This window comes from Apiospora phragmitis (genome assembly GCF_038363925.1).
Source record: "Apiospora phragmitis strain CBS 135458 chromosome Unknown utg000005l:1.0-4161743.0:1.0-4166827.0, whole genome shotgun sequence".
Taxonomy (NCBI): domain Eukaryota; kingdom Fungi; phylum Ascomycota; class Sordariomycetes; order Amphisphaeriales; family Apiosporaceae; genus Apiospora; species Apiospora phragmitis.
In genome coordinates, this window is record NW_027117403.1 from 1,278,274 (window position 1) to 1,293,086 (window position 14,813).

The 14,813-nt window shown below is 51.1% G+C and overlaps 5 protein-coding genes across 5 annotated transcripts; 3 read left to right on the forward strand and 2 right to left on the reverse strand.

Annotated features, from left to right (window-relative positions):
- Window positions 1–39: 39 nt before the first annotated feature.
- On the reverse strand, window positions 40–477 carry PG994_004425 (uncharacterized protein; the record flags this gene model as incomplete). The annotated part of the gene is made up of 1 exon (XM_066855834.1): window positions 40–477. The coding sequence occupies one exon, from the start codon at window positions 475–477 to the stop codon at window positions 40–42; it is 438 nt and encodes a 145-aa protein (XP_066718001.1).
- A 1,252-nt stretch (window positions 478–1,729) lies between these two features.
- On the forward strand, window positions 1,730–2,014 carry PG994_004426 (uncharacterized protein; the record flags this gene model as incomplete). Its single annotated transcript, XM_066855835.1, has 1 exon — window positions 1,730–2,014. The coding sequence occupies one exon, from the start codon at window positions 1,730–1,732 to the stop codon at window positions 2,012–2,014; it is 285 nt and encodes a 94-aa protein (XP_066718002.1).
- Window positions 2,015–4,483: 2,469 nt separating this feature from the next.
- Window positions 4,484–5,854, reverse strand: PG994_004427 (ifrd domain protein; the record flags this gene model as incomplete). Its single annotated transcript, XM_066855836.1, has 1 exon — window positions 4,484–5,854. The coding sequence occupies one exon, from the start codon at window positions 5,852–5,854 to the stop codon at window positions 4,484–4,486; it is 1,371 nt and encodes a 456-aa protein (XP_066718003.1).
- A 2,901-nt stretch (window positions 5,855–8,755) lies between these two features.
- Window positions 8,756–11,692, forward strand: PG994_004428 (uncharacterized protein; the record flags this gene model as incomplete). The annotated part of the gene is made up of 6 exons (XM_066855837.1): window positions 8,756–8,798; window positions 8,904–9,112; window positions 9,166–9,368; window positions 9,425–9,628; window positions 9,670–10,205; window positions 10,263–11,692. The coding sequence occupies 6 exons, from the start codon at window positions 8,756–8,758 to the stop codon at window positions 11,690–11,692; spliced, it is 2,625 nt and encodes an 874-aa protein (XP_066718004.1).
- A 1,115-nt stretch (window positions 11,693–12,807) lies between these two features.
- PG994_004429 (uncharacterized protein) lies at window positions 12,808–13,649 on the forward strand (the record flags this gene model as incomplete). Its single annotated transcript, XM_066855838.1, has 3 exons — window positions 12,808–12,938; window positions 13,166–13,217; window positions 13,260–13,649. 3 exons carry the CDS (start codon window positions 12,808–12,810, stop codon window positions 13,647–13,649), a joined length of 573 nt encoding a protein of 190 aa, XP_066718005.1.
- Between the last annotated feature and the right edge of the window lie 1,164 nt (window positions 13,650–14,813).

The window sequence follows — 14,813 nt, forward strand, 5'->3', positions numbered from 1 at the left end:
AGGCGTAGGAGTTCATACTCCTACTATCTTCGGGGTCTGTCATGACGTCGAGCTCACTCCTGCTAGGGTTTTGGACAAGCGGTCCTCGTCCCTGGACTTCTTCCCCATTGAGGCCTTGCGTGAGCTCTTGGTCTCTGTGATCTGAATGTGACCGTTCTTCTCGCGGTTCTTGGAGGGGGTTAGGCGCACGCGGACGCTCGGCCTGCGCTTGCGACTGCTGCTGCCGCGCTCGGAGGACTCTGGGGTCTTGCTGTGCTCGAAGTACTCGATCAGCAACGAAGTCTGGGACTTGTTGTGCTGGTGGTAGCTCCGAGTTCTGATGGTGACGGGGGTGCCGTCGTCGGGAAGAGAGAAGGAAGATTTCTCGTCGTCTGCGTGATTGGAGAATTCAGTGGCCAGCTCAGTCGGTGAAGAGATGACAGAGTCGGACTCGGTGGGTGCGGGCAATGGAGGAGCCTTTTTCGACTCGATCCCCATTCTGTTACTGGGTAGTATAGGGCGGATTGTCGGGTCCCCCTAAAAATTGACCAGGTATGCGTGTGTTACCCTGTCTCTTTTTCTTCTTGTACAGGTGTGTAATGTATGGGTTCCTGTCGTGTTGGGGACCGCTCCTTGTCCAGTTTGTTGTTTACCCGCTGGAGATTGCCCACAATGTGGAGTCGACAATCAGCGGAGAAACTGGAAGTACTTGCGGACGGCCGAGGTATCGCAGTGCCAATATCCAGCAGTGTGCCCAGGTCGGCGAATGGCAAAGTAATTCGGGCGTCAACGATGCTGCAAAAACGACATGCTTGGATTGTGCACAAGAAGACGAGGTGGTGGGTGTGGGTGGTGCTGCAGCAGGGGGGGATTCAATCTCGAAGTAACGTCGAGACCCAAAAATGAGGTGGTCGGTGTAGTAAAAGCTGCGTGAATAGTCGCGGGTCAGGTCGGTCGCTGGTCGCAAAGCCCCAGAATTTCGTTCACTTGGGATAAAAATACATGTATACAACCCCGTGTATCTTTTTAATTCGGGGGATTGAATGAAAATGATGGAAAAGAACACAGACAATCCGAAACAGAGGAATAAGCAATTACCTCGGATTCAGTGAAGATAATTAGACGGGGGGAGCAGGAAACGTCAGAGGATCCTGTTTGCTGTCTTAGAAACTGAAGCTCAGCTTTCCCAGCCGCTCTATTAAAAATGGCTTGCTTGTCTGTCGTTTTCGCCCCACGTGTTGCTTGATGGGCTTGTCGGTCCCCAATAGTCTTCTTCTTGGGGCAGTCAGTCAGTCCAGCATCGACGCAATGCTGCCTACCCGCAACAACTGCAATGCGCAGCGCAATGACTCACAGCTAACCAAAGCAAGTCGAGAACAATTGACGATGCACGACTATAGCGTGGGGAGGGTGTTCGGGAGGGAGAAAAGAGGGGGCGGGAGACAACACGAGTAATTGTCGAAGTAAGGCGATGAGGAGGTAAATGAGATAGACACAGAGATAGGCAGGTAAAGGCCTAGGGTGGGTTGGTGCAGGTGAGGATGTACGTAGATACGGGGGCCCACTACTCTATGTGATTCGGCTGTGCTTGCGGAGGGGCTGATCTCTGCTCTCCTCCAAGTTCTATGTAGGTACGGGACAGGCGACTCAAGCAGACAGGCTACTGCAGGGTGAAGAAAGCAGAAAACGAGACTCCTCACGAACGGATAGGATGGATCAATGAACGAACTTGCAGGACTTAGTAGCTGCAATGCTCATCAGTCCATATTTTCTTACTTCATCAGCTAACTCAGCTAGCAGTGAATGGAAGAAAAAGGACGCCCGCCTGAGTTTCGAGAGGAAGAGTCTCGAGGCGTATGTCTGGCGCATCTTGCTTGCTCAAGGTGGCGGCTGGGGTTGGGCAGCGCTCTTGGACAACGCAGCAGACCAGGGTCTGCACTTGGACCAATCTCGTGGTGAGAAGGCGTTCTGGCAGAAGCTGCGGGATGCACAAGCAGGGAGCAGCAGGTTTGGCATCTCGCATGAAGTGGGATGATTGATCAAAGAGAGATGCACTCATGATTTGATTCTTCTCATGGATTGAAATGTGATCCCGACTCAACGGGCTCAACTGTCAGATTCGGGTGACGAGGCTGCTGTACATTTTGCTTGCTACCTAACAGATAGTGTGTAGCTCAACGTTGATCACCAGCTAGCTGCACATCTCATATCTAGCAGGCCTACAATGTGATAACCAACTACATATGTAGGTTAATCAATTTTGCGTTGGTCTGCGTACATGTACAGGCACGAAAGCTTGGCCGTGGAGGTCTGTTCAATTCCGTCCAGATGTGAAAGGTCTCATCTTATGCAGCCCGGATCTAAACGGTATGCAAGCCGGGGAACATTTTGAAGATGGCGGCTATTGGCTGCTTACTACATCGTTTCCAAAACACGAGGGAAAAAGTCCGAAAACCTGACATCGGCGCATGAAGAGAGGGGCGTTGAAAATATCCGTCAATGTCGCGGAAAGCTGTTGGTGGTTGGGTCCGGAGCTATTCCTGGCCGCTGTTGACAGAGCAACGGCTTTGGAAACAAGAGTAGGAACGAGCTTCTTCATCGCGAAGCCGCATGGGGTGGCTCGGGCACAGTTTCTCTGGCAGGGTGACGGTGGTCGATCAGAAGGTCGATCGCCGAAAAAACATGGTATGACGGGAGCCGATCCACCCCTGCCATTTCTTGGGCTCCCCAGAATCCCAAAAATGACATGATGAGCTCTGAGCATCATCATCACGCTAGGTCGGAAGCTATGTTAAATGAGATCACGTCAAATAAGGTAACGGTGCCACTTCAAATCGAAAGGCTTAATCGGGCATATGAAGAGGGAAAGAAAAAGATGTTTCCCAGCCTCGCGATTAGAAGATGCCCGATCAAGAAGAGAAGGTCTCACCAGTCAGTCAATTGAAACACGGAGCTTGGAGATATCGAGTGCCAAGTCATGCCGGTTGAGGGAGGCGAACCATCGAAACGGACTTGGCGACTTCCGTCTACTGCAGGGAGAGAGCCTACATAGAGAACAGTATGACAGAGAGACCACCACGGATAACCAGACATGGCTAATGGTGCGCATCCGTGTCATGTTGGTCGCCTTACCTTGGAGAGCCGCTTCGTCGGCTCTTGTTGGCCGCATTCACCAGATCCACAGCTCTCACCGACTTCTTGAACACTGCCTATCGACGAAAAGCTACAGCACTTGCCGCACATCGAGTTTCCGTATACAGGACAGGAAAAGAGTCTCGACCAAACCCAAACACCCCTGATCAACGATCAACAAGCCCCGGGAAGTTGGTAAGTCAATCTGCGACAAGTTGGTGCGCAGCTCCAGGCTCCAGGGGGTGGAAGTGTTTGGCCGAAGATGGGTAACGTGTTACCGAGACATTTCATATGACAATTTGACAGGTTTGTTTCTCTTTGTGTTCGTGTGTTGCCAGCCAACCACGGATTTGGCGGTCACGTCCCCGTCTTGAACTCAATAAATGAAAAAGGACTCGTTCGTGCTGCGTTCCGATGCCTCACAAGAGAAGACAGGTAAACTGTCTTGTGCTTCGGTGGCAACTTCACCGCGCCCTCCTCCTTCAACTGAGGTGATTGATCACTGGGGTGTAGTAGCCGGTGTTCCCGTCACATTTCATCCCGCAATCCCCGCTCAGGCGATGCCGAAGTGGCCTGTCGGATTAAGCCGTTGCATCACATCCCGTTACGTTACTCGAATTCTTGGGCACTCTAATATCACGTCACATATGGATATTGATTACATACCTATGTATCTATTTCGAGCTATTATAGCAATTAAACGAAAAAAGAACTACATACAGCTACAGATCGGTATAGCCTCAGTCTGAATATCCATAAGAGCCAACAGGAAAGACGGATCAAAAGGAGACAACCCATAACGCGGATAGGAATCGAACTTGTCTTCATTTCTTAGTTCTCGCCTCGGTACGGTCGATCGATTTACCTCAAATCATCATCGTATTTATCGTAGCTCACTTTAGTGCGATTGAGAACAGTTAGGGCACAGGGTGTATGCATTATTATAATTCTGGTTTCTTTCCGTGATGGACCTATCGTAGTCTGTTTACACTCCTCCGTTTGTATGCCAACCTCCCAGCTTCCCGAAACCAGGTAGTACAACTCTGCCGGATATGCAAGAAAGCGAGGCCGCGTCCCAAAACAGTCGACATGACTCACTCTAATTCTGCGGCTTCCGACGAATGTGTCAATTAATTAATCAATAAATTCGAATAACGATGTACTTCGTGCATCACGGCTCTAAAATTTGATGTGGGAGCGGATGGTAAACTAAGGTACAAATTGGGTATCTCATTCTTGCGATGATTTTGGGGGGTCATGAGCGAACGGGAAAGAACTCGTGCTGCAAAGGCGTAGGGAATCGGGGTATCGCAAAACCGAGTGCTATATATACATGAGAAGCGTGTCGGATAAGAGATGGTCAGATCTTGCATCACGCGCTGTCAAATGTTTCCTCGACTACCGGATTTGACTGCCAGTGCGTGTTGAAACCACCCCCTAGAACCTTCTTCAAGAAAGATACTCGTAGCCCGAGTGACCACGACTCGATCGGGAGCACTCTGCCGTTCTCGTCGCGGATCATATCGCGATAGCCCACCTCTTGGAAGACATCCTTCTCGTTACCGAAAACTCTGTCGCCATCTCGGTCGGACTGCCTTGCTGCCCGTCCGGCCTTTGAGTACTTCGGACCTTTCCCAAGCTCCAAAGATGTGAGAATGCTGGCGAATTGTTGGTGGAGTTTGCGCCGGTCCTTCTTAGACACTGCTCGGGAGGATTCACCAGCTAGTTCTGAGACCCGATGTACAATCTTATGCTGGTCGTACTGCAGGTCGAACGGGTTGTACTCCTCGGGTGTGAAATCCAGCTTGCGGTGCCGGGCCTCCAGTCTCGCCTCCTCTTGTCGTTGATCATGCTCCTCTTCCATCGTTTCGTTGTAAGATCGCATCACCTCGAAGATCAGAGCTATGTTTGCTCCGGCCGAGACCTGCACATCAGCATCGGAGCTATCGAGTTGCTCCGTGAAGGCCTCGAGGGCGGTCTCGGACAGCGGCATGAGATCGTCAACAAAGGTGGCCAAAAGACCCCAGCAAACCAGACCGGCAGTGACGACCGGGCCGTTGTCAGGAGCGTCGATGTTATGCCCATCGCTTTCAACAATTTCTAGCAAGTAGTCCATGAGCTCCAGCATCGTTGCGTCCATGCCACCACCAAATACGGTAGCAACCGTCATAGCATTGATAGCCTCCACCTTTACAGTTTCTTCGTCTGAGTTCTCGCACACTTGTTTCAGGCTCGAATAGACGTCATCATAGATACTGTCTGACTCGGTTGACAGGACAGTCATGGTCAAAGCTTTCAGGCCAGCCAAGACCTCTTCTGTGTTGCGACCGCTTCGAATGCTCTTCAGTATGGCGGGGACGAGTTCGTGTAGTTGTCCTTCGATGATGGTATCGGCGAAATGGTGCCGGGCGAGGTGTACGTAGCCAGCCAAGTACGCCTCGCGACCCTTGACGCTGCTACGCTTTCGGTCAAGGATCTCACTGATACAGGCCTTGAGCTTATCGGTCCAGTCGGAGATGGTATCTCCATCTTCAGAGTCGGCAACCGAGTTGGTCAGGCTGTCATTGATATCGCTGTCGTCGCTTTCGGCGTCAGAGGCGTAGCGACTCGGTGCGCGAGAAGCAGGCCGGGAGCTAGCCGGGGAGGTCGTTGGGGAGCCAAAGTTGGAGTCGGGCTTTGAGCGTGCCTTTCGGGACACGGTCTTGCCAGACTCGAGCAAGATCTTCTTTCGTAAGTCTCTCATTGTGCCTTGTGTTCGGTTGATAGGTAATAGGTTGGAGACCGATCCACAGGGTCCGAGCTGTGTTGGTGTATAGCTCTTAAGTCTCCTTAAAGTCTGTAGGGCTCGTCAAGTAACAAAATAATAAGTGCAGCGTTGATGAGTGGCGTTTAATGTAAATTCCATGGAGAACAGTTTCTGTAAGAATAGAAGAGCGCTCGGCCAAGAATAACTTGCCCGATCTAGATGACAAGTTGAGGGTTTCGCAAAGGTTTCTCCGAATGCTAAGTTTGCGGAAGGCGAGGAGGCGAAAGAAGGAATTTGCAATGCACACCAGATTTTTTCTTCTGGCAAAACAGGACAATGGATAAATGAATGAGAAAGTCGGGGACGGGCTAAATAGAATCTGCAAGGGGTTTCCCCAAGTCAGATTCAGGTACTTCGGAAGCAAGACAAGCTCGGGGGTTGGCACATGTCTCTCCAATTCTTCTTCGGCCGGGCAAAAATGCCTGAAGCCTCACTCTTTGACACTCACTGCAGCTCTGCTTCCATTCAGACTTTGGCCCGAATGACGCAAACACGTCATAGTGGTGGGCGCATCGTTCGAGCTTATTGAACAGACACGGTCTGCCCACTTTCGACACTAAAAATAATAACTTCCCAAAACTGGAGGCCTTTGACCATGAGCACTCCACGATAAGCCCTACGAGCTACATGCCGTCACGAGCAGCAAAGGGCGGGGTACCCTGGCAGGCAATACGCCCCGCTACGGAGAGATAGCTTCATGGGTTATCATCCTCCACTGCTCCATTCGTGACTGCGCAAGTCTTCGGAGTCCCAAAAGCGGCAGCCTGGATATGGACTCAATATCTAGAGATACTGGGCTGTATAGTCGTAGATTCCTCGCTCAACCACCCGTCAATATCGCACGCAGGTGGCAGTGGTATCAAATTAATAGGTTTACAATATCAGAAGTGGCAACTTGTCTCCACCAGCCCTCGAATGATCACAAGCAAATCTCCTGAACCATGACATGCCACCGGAACGGCTTGCTGTCTGCACACTGATCCATTATTGTGTCGTACCTACATATGCATACCCAACCAACCAACTAACGTAGACAGACGTACGTCTCCTGCCGAACTGTACTACGGGATGTGCCAGCCAACATTGGGGGCGTACCTGGATCACGAACACACATTAACCATCGCTGAGCCCAGGCCATCGTGGAACTCCGCGAATTTGGCTGGCCCGTCTTTTTCGTACCCCTTGATCAAAACAATAGGGGCACAGGGAAAGGAAAATGCTGGTTCAAACCGGGAGCTGAATTGGTTTAATTCAGGTAACTGGTATTCCCACACCGAGTAGCCACTTGGCATAGGCCGTTGCCAGGCCGTTGCAATAAAATTGCACAGAATACATGTCTCGTTCTCGCTAACTATGTACAGAAGCTGGTAGGCAGACCGCTCAAAGGTGATGAATAATTGCAGCTGTTTCCCTCCCGGTTGGAGCGAACTGACAGCTCAGGCGGATTCTAAGGCGGGCGGGCGGAATCCGAACAGTGAACCAATTCGCTCGAAGATAATGGTGCTAACCTCCTTACGTACATATAAGAAACGAACCAAATACCGACAGACGCCCGAGTAGATCTATTATTTACCTATATGCCCTTCCAGCCTATCTACGTACATACCTAGTTATTCATACATATTCCGCTCAAATGTACTTACTTATTGGGATTCAAACGTCTATTGAAAAAAGTGCCATGCCATTACCACATGTATGCACCTACGCATGTGGTAAATGATGACCCCGCCATCGTACCCCTAGAAAGAGCATCCACTCTCTCCCACTGCTGGACCCTTGTACCAGCGGGATCCAGGACCTTTATCGCATGTTGGCCTTGTAGATAAGAGCTCCCAAGTTAAGCCACCTGTAAAGTCCGCTGACAACAGTGAAACGAGCCCGAAAGCCTCGGATTGTTCTTCTGGTAATGCATTTCTACATACCAATTTGCATCTAGGGAAGCCAGCGCACCTCGGCATTCTTGTTCGACTTAAGGCAGAATCGTGTCAGATGACTTGGGAAGTTGTTAGTGGTACAGACCGTCGAAGCCACCCCTCTATTGAAACAACTGCCTGAGGTCAGCTGTCAACTGTAAGTGCCTAAAGTCCCATCAAGGTCAGGTAGGTGGAGTGAAGTGATACGGAAGGTGATAAGGCACCAGCAGGCAGCTTTATCGGCGGCCAGTTCTGCCTGGACAGGACCTCAGTGCATTTCTGAGTCCTGACAATCCCAGTCCAGCCCCCACTTCTACCCCAGACACCAGCGCTAATTGGTCCTAGTTCCATCGATTCGCTGTTGGAAAGGGCACCTGGGCGGGATTGCGATTGCTGGGGCCTTCCACTCTCTCAGTGCTGGTCAGTCAACTTGAACCCTCAAAGTCGTGACTGGGACTTAGCAACTTCCCCTCCTCTCCCCTGACAAGGCAACGCCCATTGATAGATTGTCTGGTATGATCTTGTAACTTCACTTCGGCTGCTGTGCCCTTACTTCTCGTCCCTTTCATACCACAACTGCTTATTTCTCCCGACAAAATTCCTTCGTCCCACCTCTTTACGTTTTGGTAGGCAGTAGCTGCTGTTGTTCCTTGGCTGGGCAGTCATCATCTCCCGGCTCTTCCTGAGACGTCTTGGGCAAGCACCCCACCCCACCTTCACACTCCAAGCACTTCTACTTTCACTTCACCTCAGCCTTGGATGTGACAATCGTCTTTCGCACTTTCGTCCACAAAAGGCAAACCGATTCCATCGGATGCCAGCCACGCCTCAAGTTTAAAAATATCTTCCCTCTTGGATCCCAAGTCATCGGAGGACTGCTTGTCGTACCCATAAGTCGAGCAGGATCCTCGACTCTTTCGTCAAAATGGCCTCTGATTCCGACTTATCAGTGGCCGACGAAGCCAAAGGTATGTCTGGAACCAGCTCGCCTGCTTTATTATTGCTTTTTTCCTACCTGCCTTGCTTCGGTATCTCTGCGTGGTTTTCATGGTTCTAATCGTCTTCTTCACCAGTCTTCGTCACACTTACATCCTCCAACTCTGGCCCGCACTCGAACATCCAGACACGACGCATCGCCCTACGGCACGATATACCAGAGCGTGTTGGCAGGGCTTCCAAGGTAGCAACAAAAGGGTTTGTTTCTACCGGAGATAATGCTTGGTTTGATTCTCCAGTAATGTCCAGAACCCACGCTGAGCTTATTGCCCACTTGGACACCAAGGTATCTTCCCCACCTCCAAGACGCAAGAGAAATATACTAATTATCCACGCCAGAAACTTTTCATCAAGGACATCGGTTCTCTCCACGGTACCTTCATTTCAAAGAACGACACTCCTAACCACGAGAACCGATTGGTCGAACACGATCTCGCTGAACTGGCCAGTGGTGACAAGATCCGTTTTGGCATCGAGATTCTACGTGGACGCGATACGTTTCCACCTTGCGAGGTTGATGTGACTATGGAGTGGCCCAATTCGTACGTCGCACATGCACCCTTCACTCAATGCGCCTGTTCGCTAACAACTATTCTAGTGCTGCATCGCTGCCTGAACGGGCAGCCTCTACCAACCACTTCACCGTCCCTGATGCCGAGGATGATGACATGCTGAGTGACGGGGGTTCTGTCATGGGCATGGAAAAGGAAGATTTCACGCTCCCGGATATCAACCAGCCAGACCAGTCGATGGTCGTGGACCTCACCCAGGAAGCCAATCCAATTGCGACTGGCCGTACCCGGTATGTCTTGACATCCCAGGACTGCTCGGTACCGAACCGAGCTCCGATGTTATCGACTTGACCTCCGAGATCGATGACGAGGACCGATCATCTATCCATGGTTACTCGCCCGAACCTAGAAGCAATTGGCCCAGTCAGCCGGCTTCGCCTGCTATGTCGGTGCACGATCTTGAAGCTACGCAGGAGGCATACGATCCTGGCCATTCCCAGGACACCAACGTATCTGCCACTGCTTCGACGAACCAGTCTTCCGAAACTTCGGGCGTCAGTGTAGAGCTTCATCAACCCCCCGAAGTCATCTCAGATCTGGTTGCTCGACACCCGGGTACCCTCGAAGGCGTTGGTGGTCCGATGCCATTACCGCTTTACTTCGACAGCGAAGATGACGATGAAGACGAAGACTCTTTGATGTCAGATGAGCTTGACCGCCATGATGAGTTTAGCGACAGCGATATTGAGGAAAATGGAGACATGGTGTCACATTCTTGGAGTTCCGATGACGAGGATGAGCTACTGGACGAACATACCAACTCGGATGATTCAGACGATTCGGACGATTCTGAGGGCGAAGATGCCAGTAAGTTATTGCTTTTAGACAGTCCTTTGCCATTACATGCTAACGAAGGCTCTTCAGGTAATCTCGATGAGCCCTGCAATTCAGACATTCTTTCATCGAGCGACGCCGAGTCCGATGCCATCGAGACTAGCATCTTCGACAAGACCTCAACCTCCACACAGTCGCCCAAGTCCTCCCCAATGGCCATTAGCACAAAGCCGGCCTTCGAGCTGGAACCCGTATGCCCCGGTCACCTTCCCAGGGCAATTTTCAACTCCCATCTCGATGGCGAGCCATTACCAGCCACGGCCCCTCCGAATCTCGTGAACAATGTGACTGCTATCGCGAGACAGCCAAGTCCTTCGGATGCCGCAATGGTCAAGATGCCCGCCCCTGGACCCAAACCAGGTGGCAAGACCACTGCACAAGTGCTTGGCGAGAAGACCGGCAAATTTGAATACTTTGCTGCTCGGGATCAGAACAAGGAAACAGTTCAAGCCGGCCCGCCCCCGCTGATAACCCTTAGCCAATACCCAACCGACCAAGTCATGCAGAACATCAACCTGGTGGGCAATCCACTGCCATCGTATTTCCCCTACAAGCTTGACGACTATTCCACTACTGTGCTTGAAAGCTCCAGCCCGCCCTCTCAGCACGCCAACAACACTCAAGGACTGTACCACCCGGACTCCAATGCTGCGTCCAAGGCACCTTGGCGTACCAATTCCTTTCAGCAGTACCCCTTTCAAGCTTACCACTGTACTCAGCGTCTCAATACCCGTGCTGTGCCGAGACAACGATCCTCCCCACAGCAAGACGCGGAGTTGCTTTACACTGCTCCCACTTGGGCCACCTCAAGCATCACCAGTCCATCTCATGGTCACATTACTCCCGACCCTGAGAAACGTACGCGACTGCAGAGCCCTGAGCATGATATGACCAGTGCGTTTACATATCAGAAAAGCAAACTGGCCGCAGGCAAGGGTTCCGGTGAGATAAAAGTCTCGCGTCGTGGCAGCCGTATGACTATTCCCGATCTGCTAGCCGAAGACTCGGAGAAGGCATCATCACCTTTGCATTCTCCACATATTCCTAGTGACATTTCCCCCAACCCACGAACTGCGCCTAGCGTGTCGACTACGTGCCGGCCGGCTAGAAAGCGCACGTTTGATGAAGTTTCCCGGGATAATGAAAGTGAAGACGACGACAGTGAGAGTATCTCGATGCTTTCGAGCCCTCCTCGTCTTGGACACGCCATTCATACGCCTTCAGCTCGATCCAGCGCTATGAAGGATGCCGCTACTTCTGCGTCTGCCCTGAATCCTTCTGTTGCGTCCCAGGAGACAGTTGACACACAGGTCCAGGTTTCGGCGAGGCCTTCAGAAGCTCCACCCGCCAAGAGACGTCGTCTTGCTGACTTTGCAGCCTGTGCCCTGGGAGGTGCCATTGGCGGGGCAGCTGTTCTTGTTGGCTTGATCACGAGCGCACCAAGCATCTCACAGATGTGAGATGCTCGTTTGTGGATTCGGCGTATTGTTGCTTCTCGATGCGGCGTTTGCAGGTTTGCAGGTTTGGCCTGAAGAAAGGGGTCGCCGTGGCCGCATGGTCAGTCGTCTGTTGTGCCCATAAGGGGTTATTTGCTTGATGTTTCGATGGTTTCCTCTGATTACGAGTTTATGGCTTCATGAGTAGGGTCCACGATGGATCTATTGCCGGGCGGGGTTGAAGCAGCAGAACACCGCATGTCCGAGCACGCGGTGGCAATGAGTATTTCTTTTTCTGTAGCTAGGGCAGAACGCACTGCTTCATAATTGACTGTATCCCGTGAGAGTTGAAGTTTCCTGCACTGTTGATAACATCGCCTTCTCTTCCTCATACCCAGCTCATCCTTGTCGTCGAGTGTATTTCCGCTTGGTGGTGGTGACGACGCTGCTATTGCTTCTACTGATTTTAACCCGCATCCCAGTCTGCTGTCACTCGTAGGCTTCTCCTGCTCCTTTATTTCGCTGTATTGGCGGGAGGATGCGTACAATTAATCGGATTTGACCCCCCGGACATTTTGTTGAACCATTATTTAATGTTCCCGCTTCTGGCAGTGAAACCAACGGGTGATGAATCCGCACCTCGCCAACAATGACGGCATTCCTGGCCATTTTTGGTTCGTTTGTCGTGGCGCGCAACATGGTGCACTTTGTCAAATAGTTTAATAACCATTCGCAAGTATTTCAATGAGTAGCAAGCTTCTCAGTACACTCGGCACGTCGCAACTGACAGCTACGGCAGCTTATAGTGGCCAATAGGTTTACTTGGTGGAAGCGGAAAGGGTGTGGGAAAAGACCACTCCCACCTTTCCAGCATGGTGACGACGACGATGTAGATCAGGCAGGGGTGGCTCTCGTACTTGGCTTATGCAAACACGAAGGAAAAGAGGTTGGTTCACCAGAGTCCCAAGCCACGACTTGGAACGCTTGACTTCATACATCACAAGAAATTCAGAGCCATAATAGGTGACGGATCCCATTGCTTCTTGGATATAGCTGCTGGGATCCATTGGACCACTTTCCGTCCACTTACTTTACCTATATTATCCGAGTCGCATCGCCTATCCCTGCATTACAGCAGGATGACTTCACAGGTGCGAAAGGACTCACTAGTCGAAGTGCCAGACAACCCATGGCTTTCTGCCGAAGGAATCCACCGTGAAACTTTGGGGGCGGCTTCCAACAGCTTCGTGACCAGTGGCGCATCGCCAAAGTAGGTCCCACTCTCAGGAATTCGGCGGTAGCCTTTGGTCTATCTAATGATTCTCGTTTTGACCGGTCTTCTACTTCTTCTTCGAACCAAAAGCCTCGCGCGAACCAACACAGCTCAATGTTGGTCTTTCCAGGGCCACGGCCTGTTCGTTTAGAGAACTCTACTGCGACGATGAAAATAACGAGACCAGGCTTTCGTAACAACAGGGAGACTACATGACAAGATAGAGGAAAGCAGCATGAAGCCATTGAAGCATCGCACCTCAACGATCCTGAATCTGTACAGGAAGCAACAGCAACAGCCTGCATATTCTGACATCAGGAAGGTATTGAAAAGTCAAACCCCGTCAAGGGACTTGTCGGTTCAGGACAAGCCGAACTGGATGGACAGGGTCGGGTCGTTGATCGACATGGTGACCAAACACAAGCTGGGGGTCAAGACGGGCAACCTCGAGACCGTCTTGGTCATTCACTTCTTCGACCCCGCCACTCTATTAATGAGACCGATGCCAAGAGCGGCGGGATCGGCCTTGACAAGGATACTGAGCGTGTCAATGGCAAGTCCCAGTACGACAAGAGCGTTTCCTGGCACCAGGGTGGCAACCACAAAGCCCGGCGCCGCTGCCGAGGCCGCGGCGGCGTAGGTGGTGAGGGTTTCCAAGACCGGACTGTCCCCGACTCCATGGTGCCTCATCAAGAGGAGCAGCCGTGAGGAACGACATACGCATACGATGAATAAGCAGTGTAGCCGTCCTTTTGGCATCCTGGTCGCCACCGCCTAAGGAGCCCTAAGAGTCTGCGACGCCGTATGGCGCGGCCACGGTCTCCCTGGCAGGGAGCCTGTTCTGCAACATGGGGACCACGGCTCTATATCTGCTGTGCGAAGGAGACAAGGATAATATGCATAGAAACGGTAACTTTACTAGTACTGTACAGGTACGGTAAACAGTATTAGAAGGGAGGAAGAATAAAGCAGAAACGGATTGTTGACATGTAGAACAAGACTCCCAGCTCCTAATTATATGGGAAGCGGGATCCTCCGGTCCAGTTAAGGGCGAAGATGGCAGGTACTAAAATTTAGTCTATATATAGGATGACCCGGTATTGGTAACACGCCTCTATCTTGGTAAACTGTTGAGCGACAAATGTTTTTGCTTGAGGGGAATGTCAGTGGAAGTATCGCTGCTACTTGGCTACTCTCTATTTCTCATGTATGAGTTCATGGTACCAGTAACGTACATGAAGGACTAAGGTAGACGGGTCTTGAGAATCATTGCCCCTTTCTAGATTGTCGCAGGTGACAAGGAGCAACACAGATATATGTAAGGCAGGATGTGAACGATGTTTGCTCCATTGAGACCACTCTGTTCAGACATGGCTGAGTCGCTATAAGTCTTTCGTTTCTGCTGTGATGATGACTTCGTTGTTTGACTGGGACAACAACATACCAAAAGAGATTGATGAGGATTCAGTAAGATAAAGCTCGTCCCAGGCGGTTTCCATGACCCTTATAACCACTGCAACAGATGGGACTCTTTTATTTGACCTGTATGCCTATATAGTGGTACGTTGGCTGCTAGAGAGCTCCCTTGAGCTTTTACCTCCGGAGGTATCAGCATAGCCAAGTACTATGATGGCTGTTTGAGTGATCGCCGGTACATGACGCAGTAGGCAAATTGGAAGACCAGATTAACTTAACGGTAAAGCATTCATTACTTCAGTAGTGAATAGTAGTAGTGGCGGATGCCGGCTCGAATCCGGTAGCGGGCTGATGCATTTCTTTTTAGGGTGTGTGCTACAACTGCCTTGAACCCTACGTGAGTGTACCTAACGACCAGAGCTGGACTAGGACGTACAGTTCACAGCATGTTTTGTA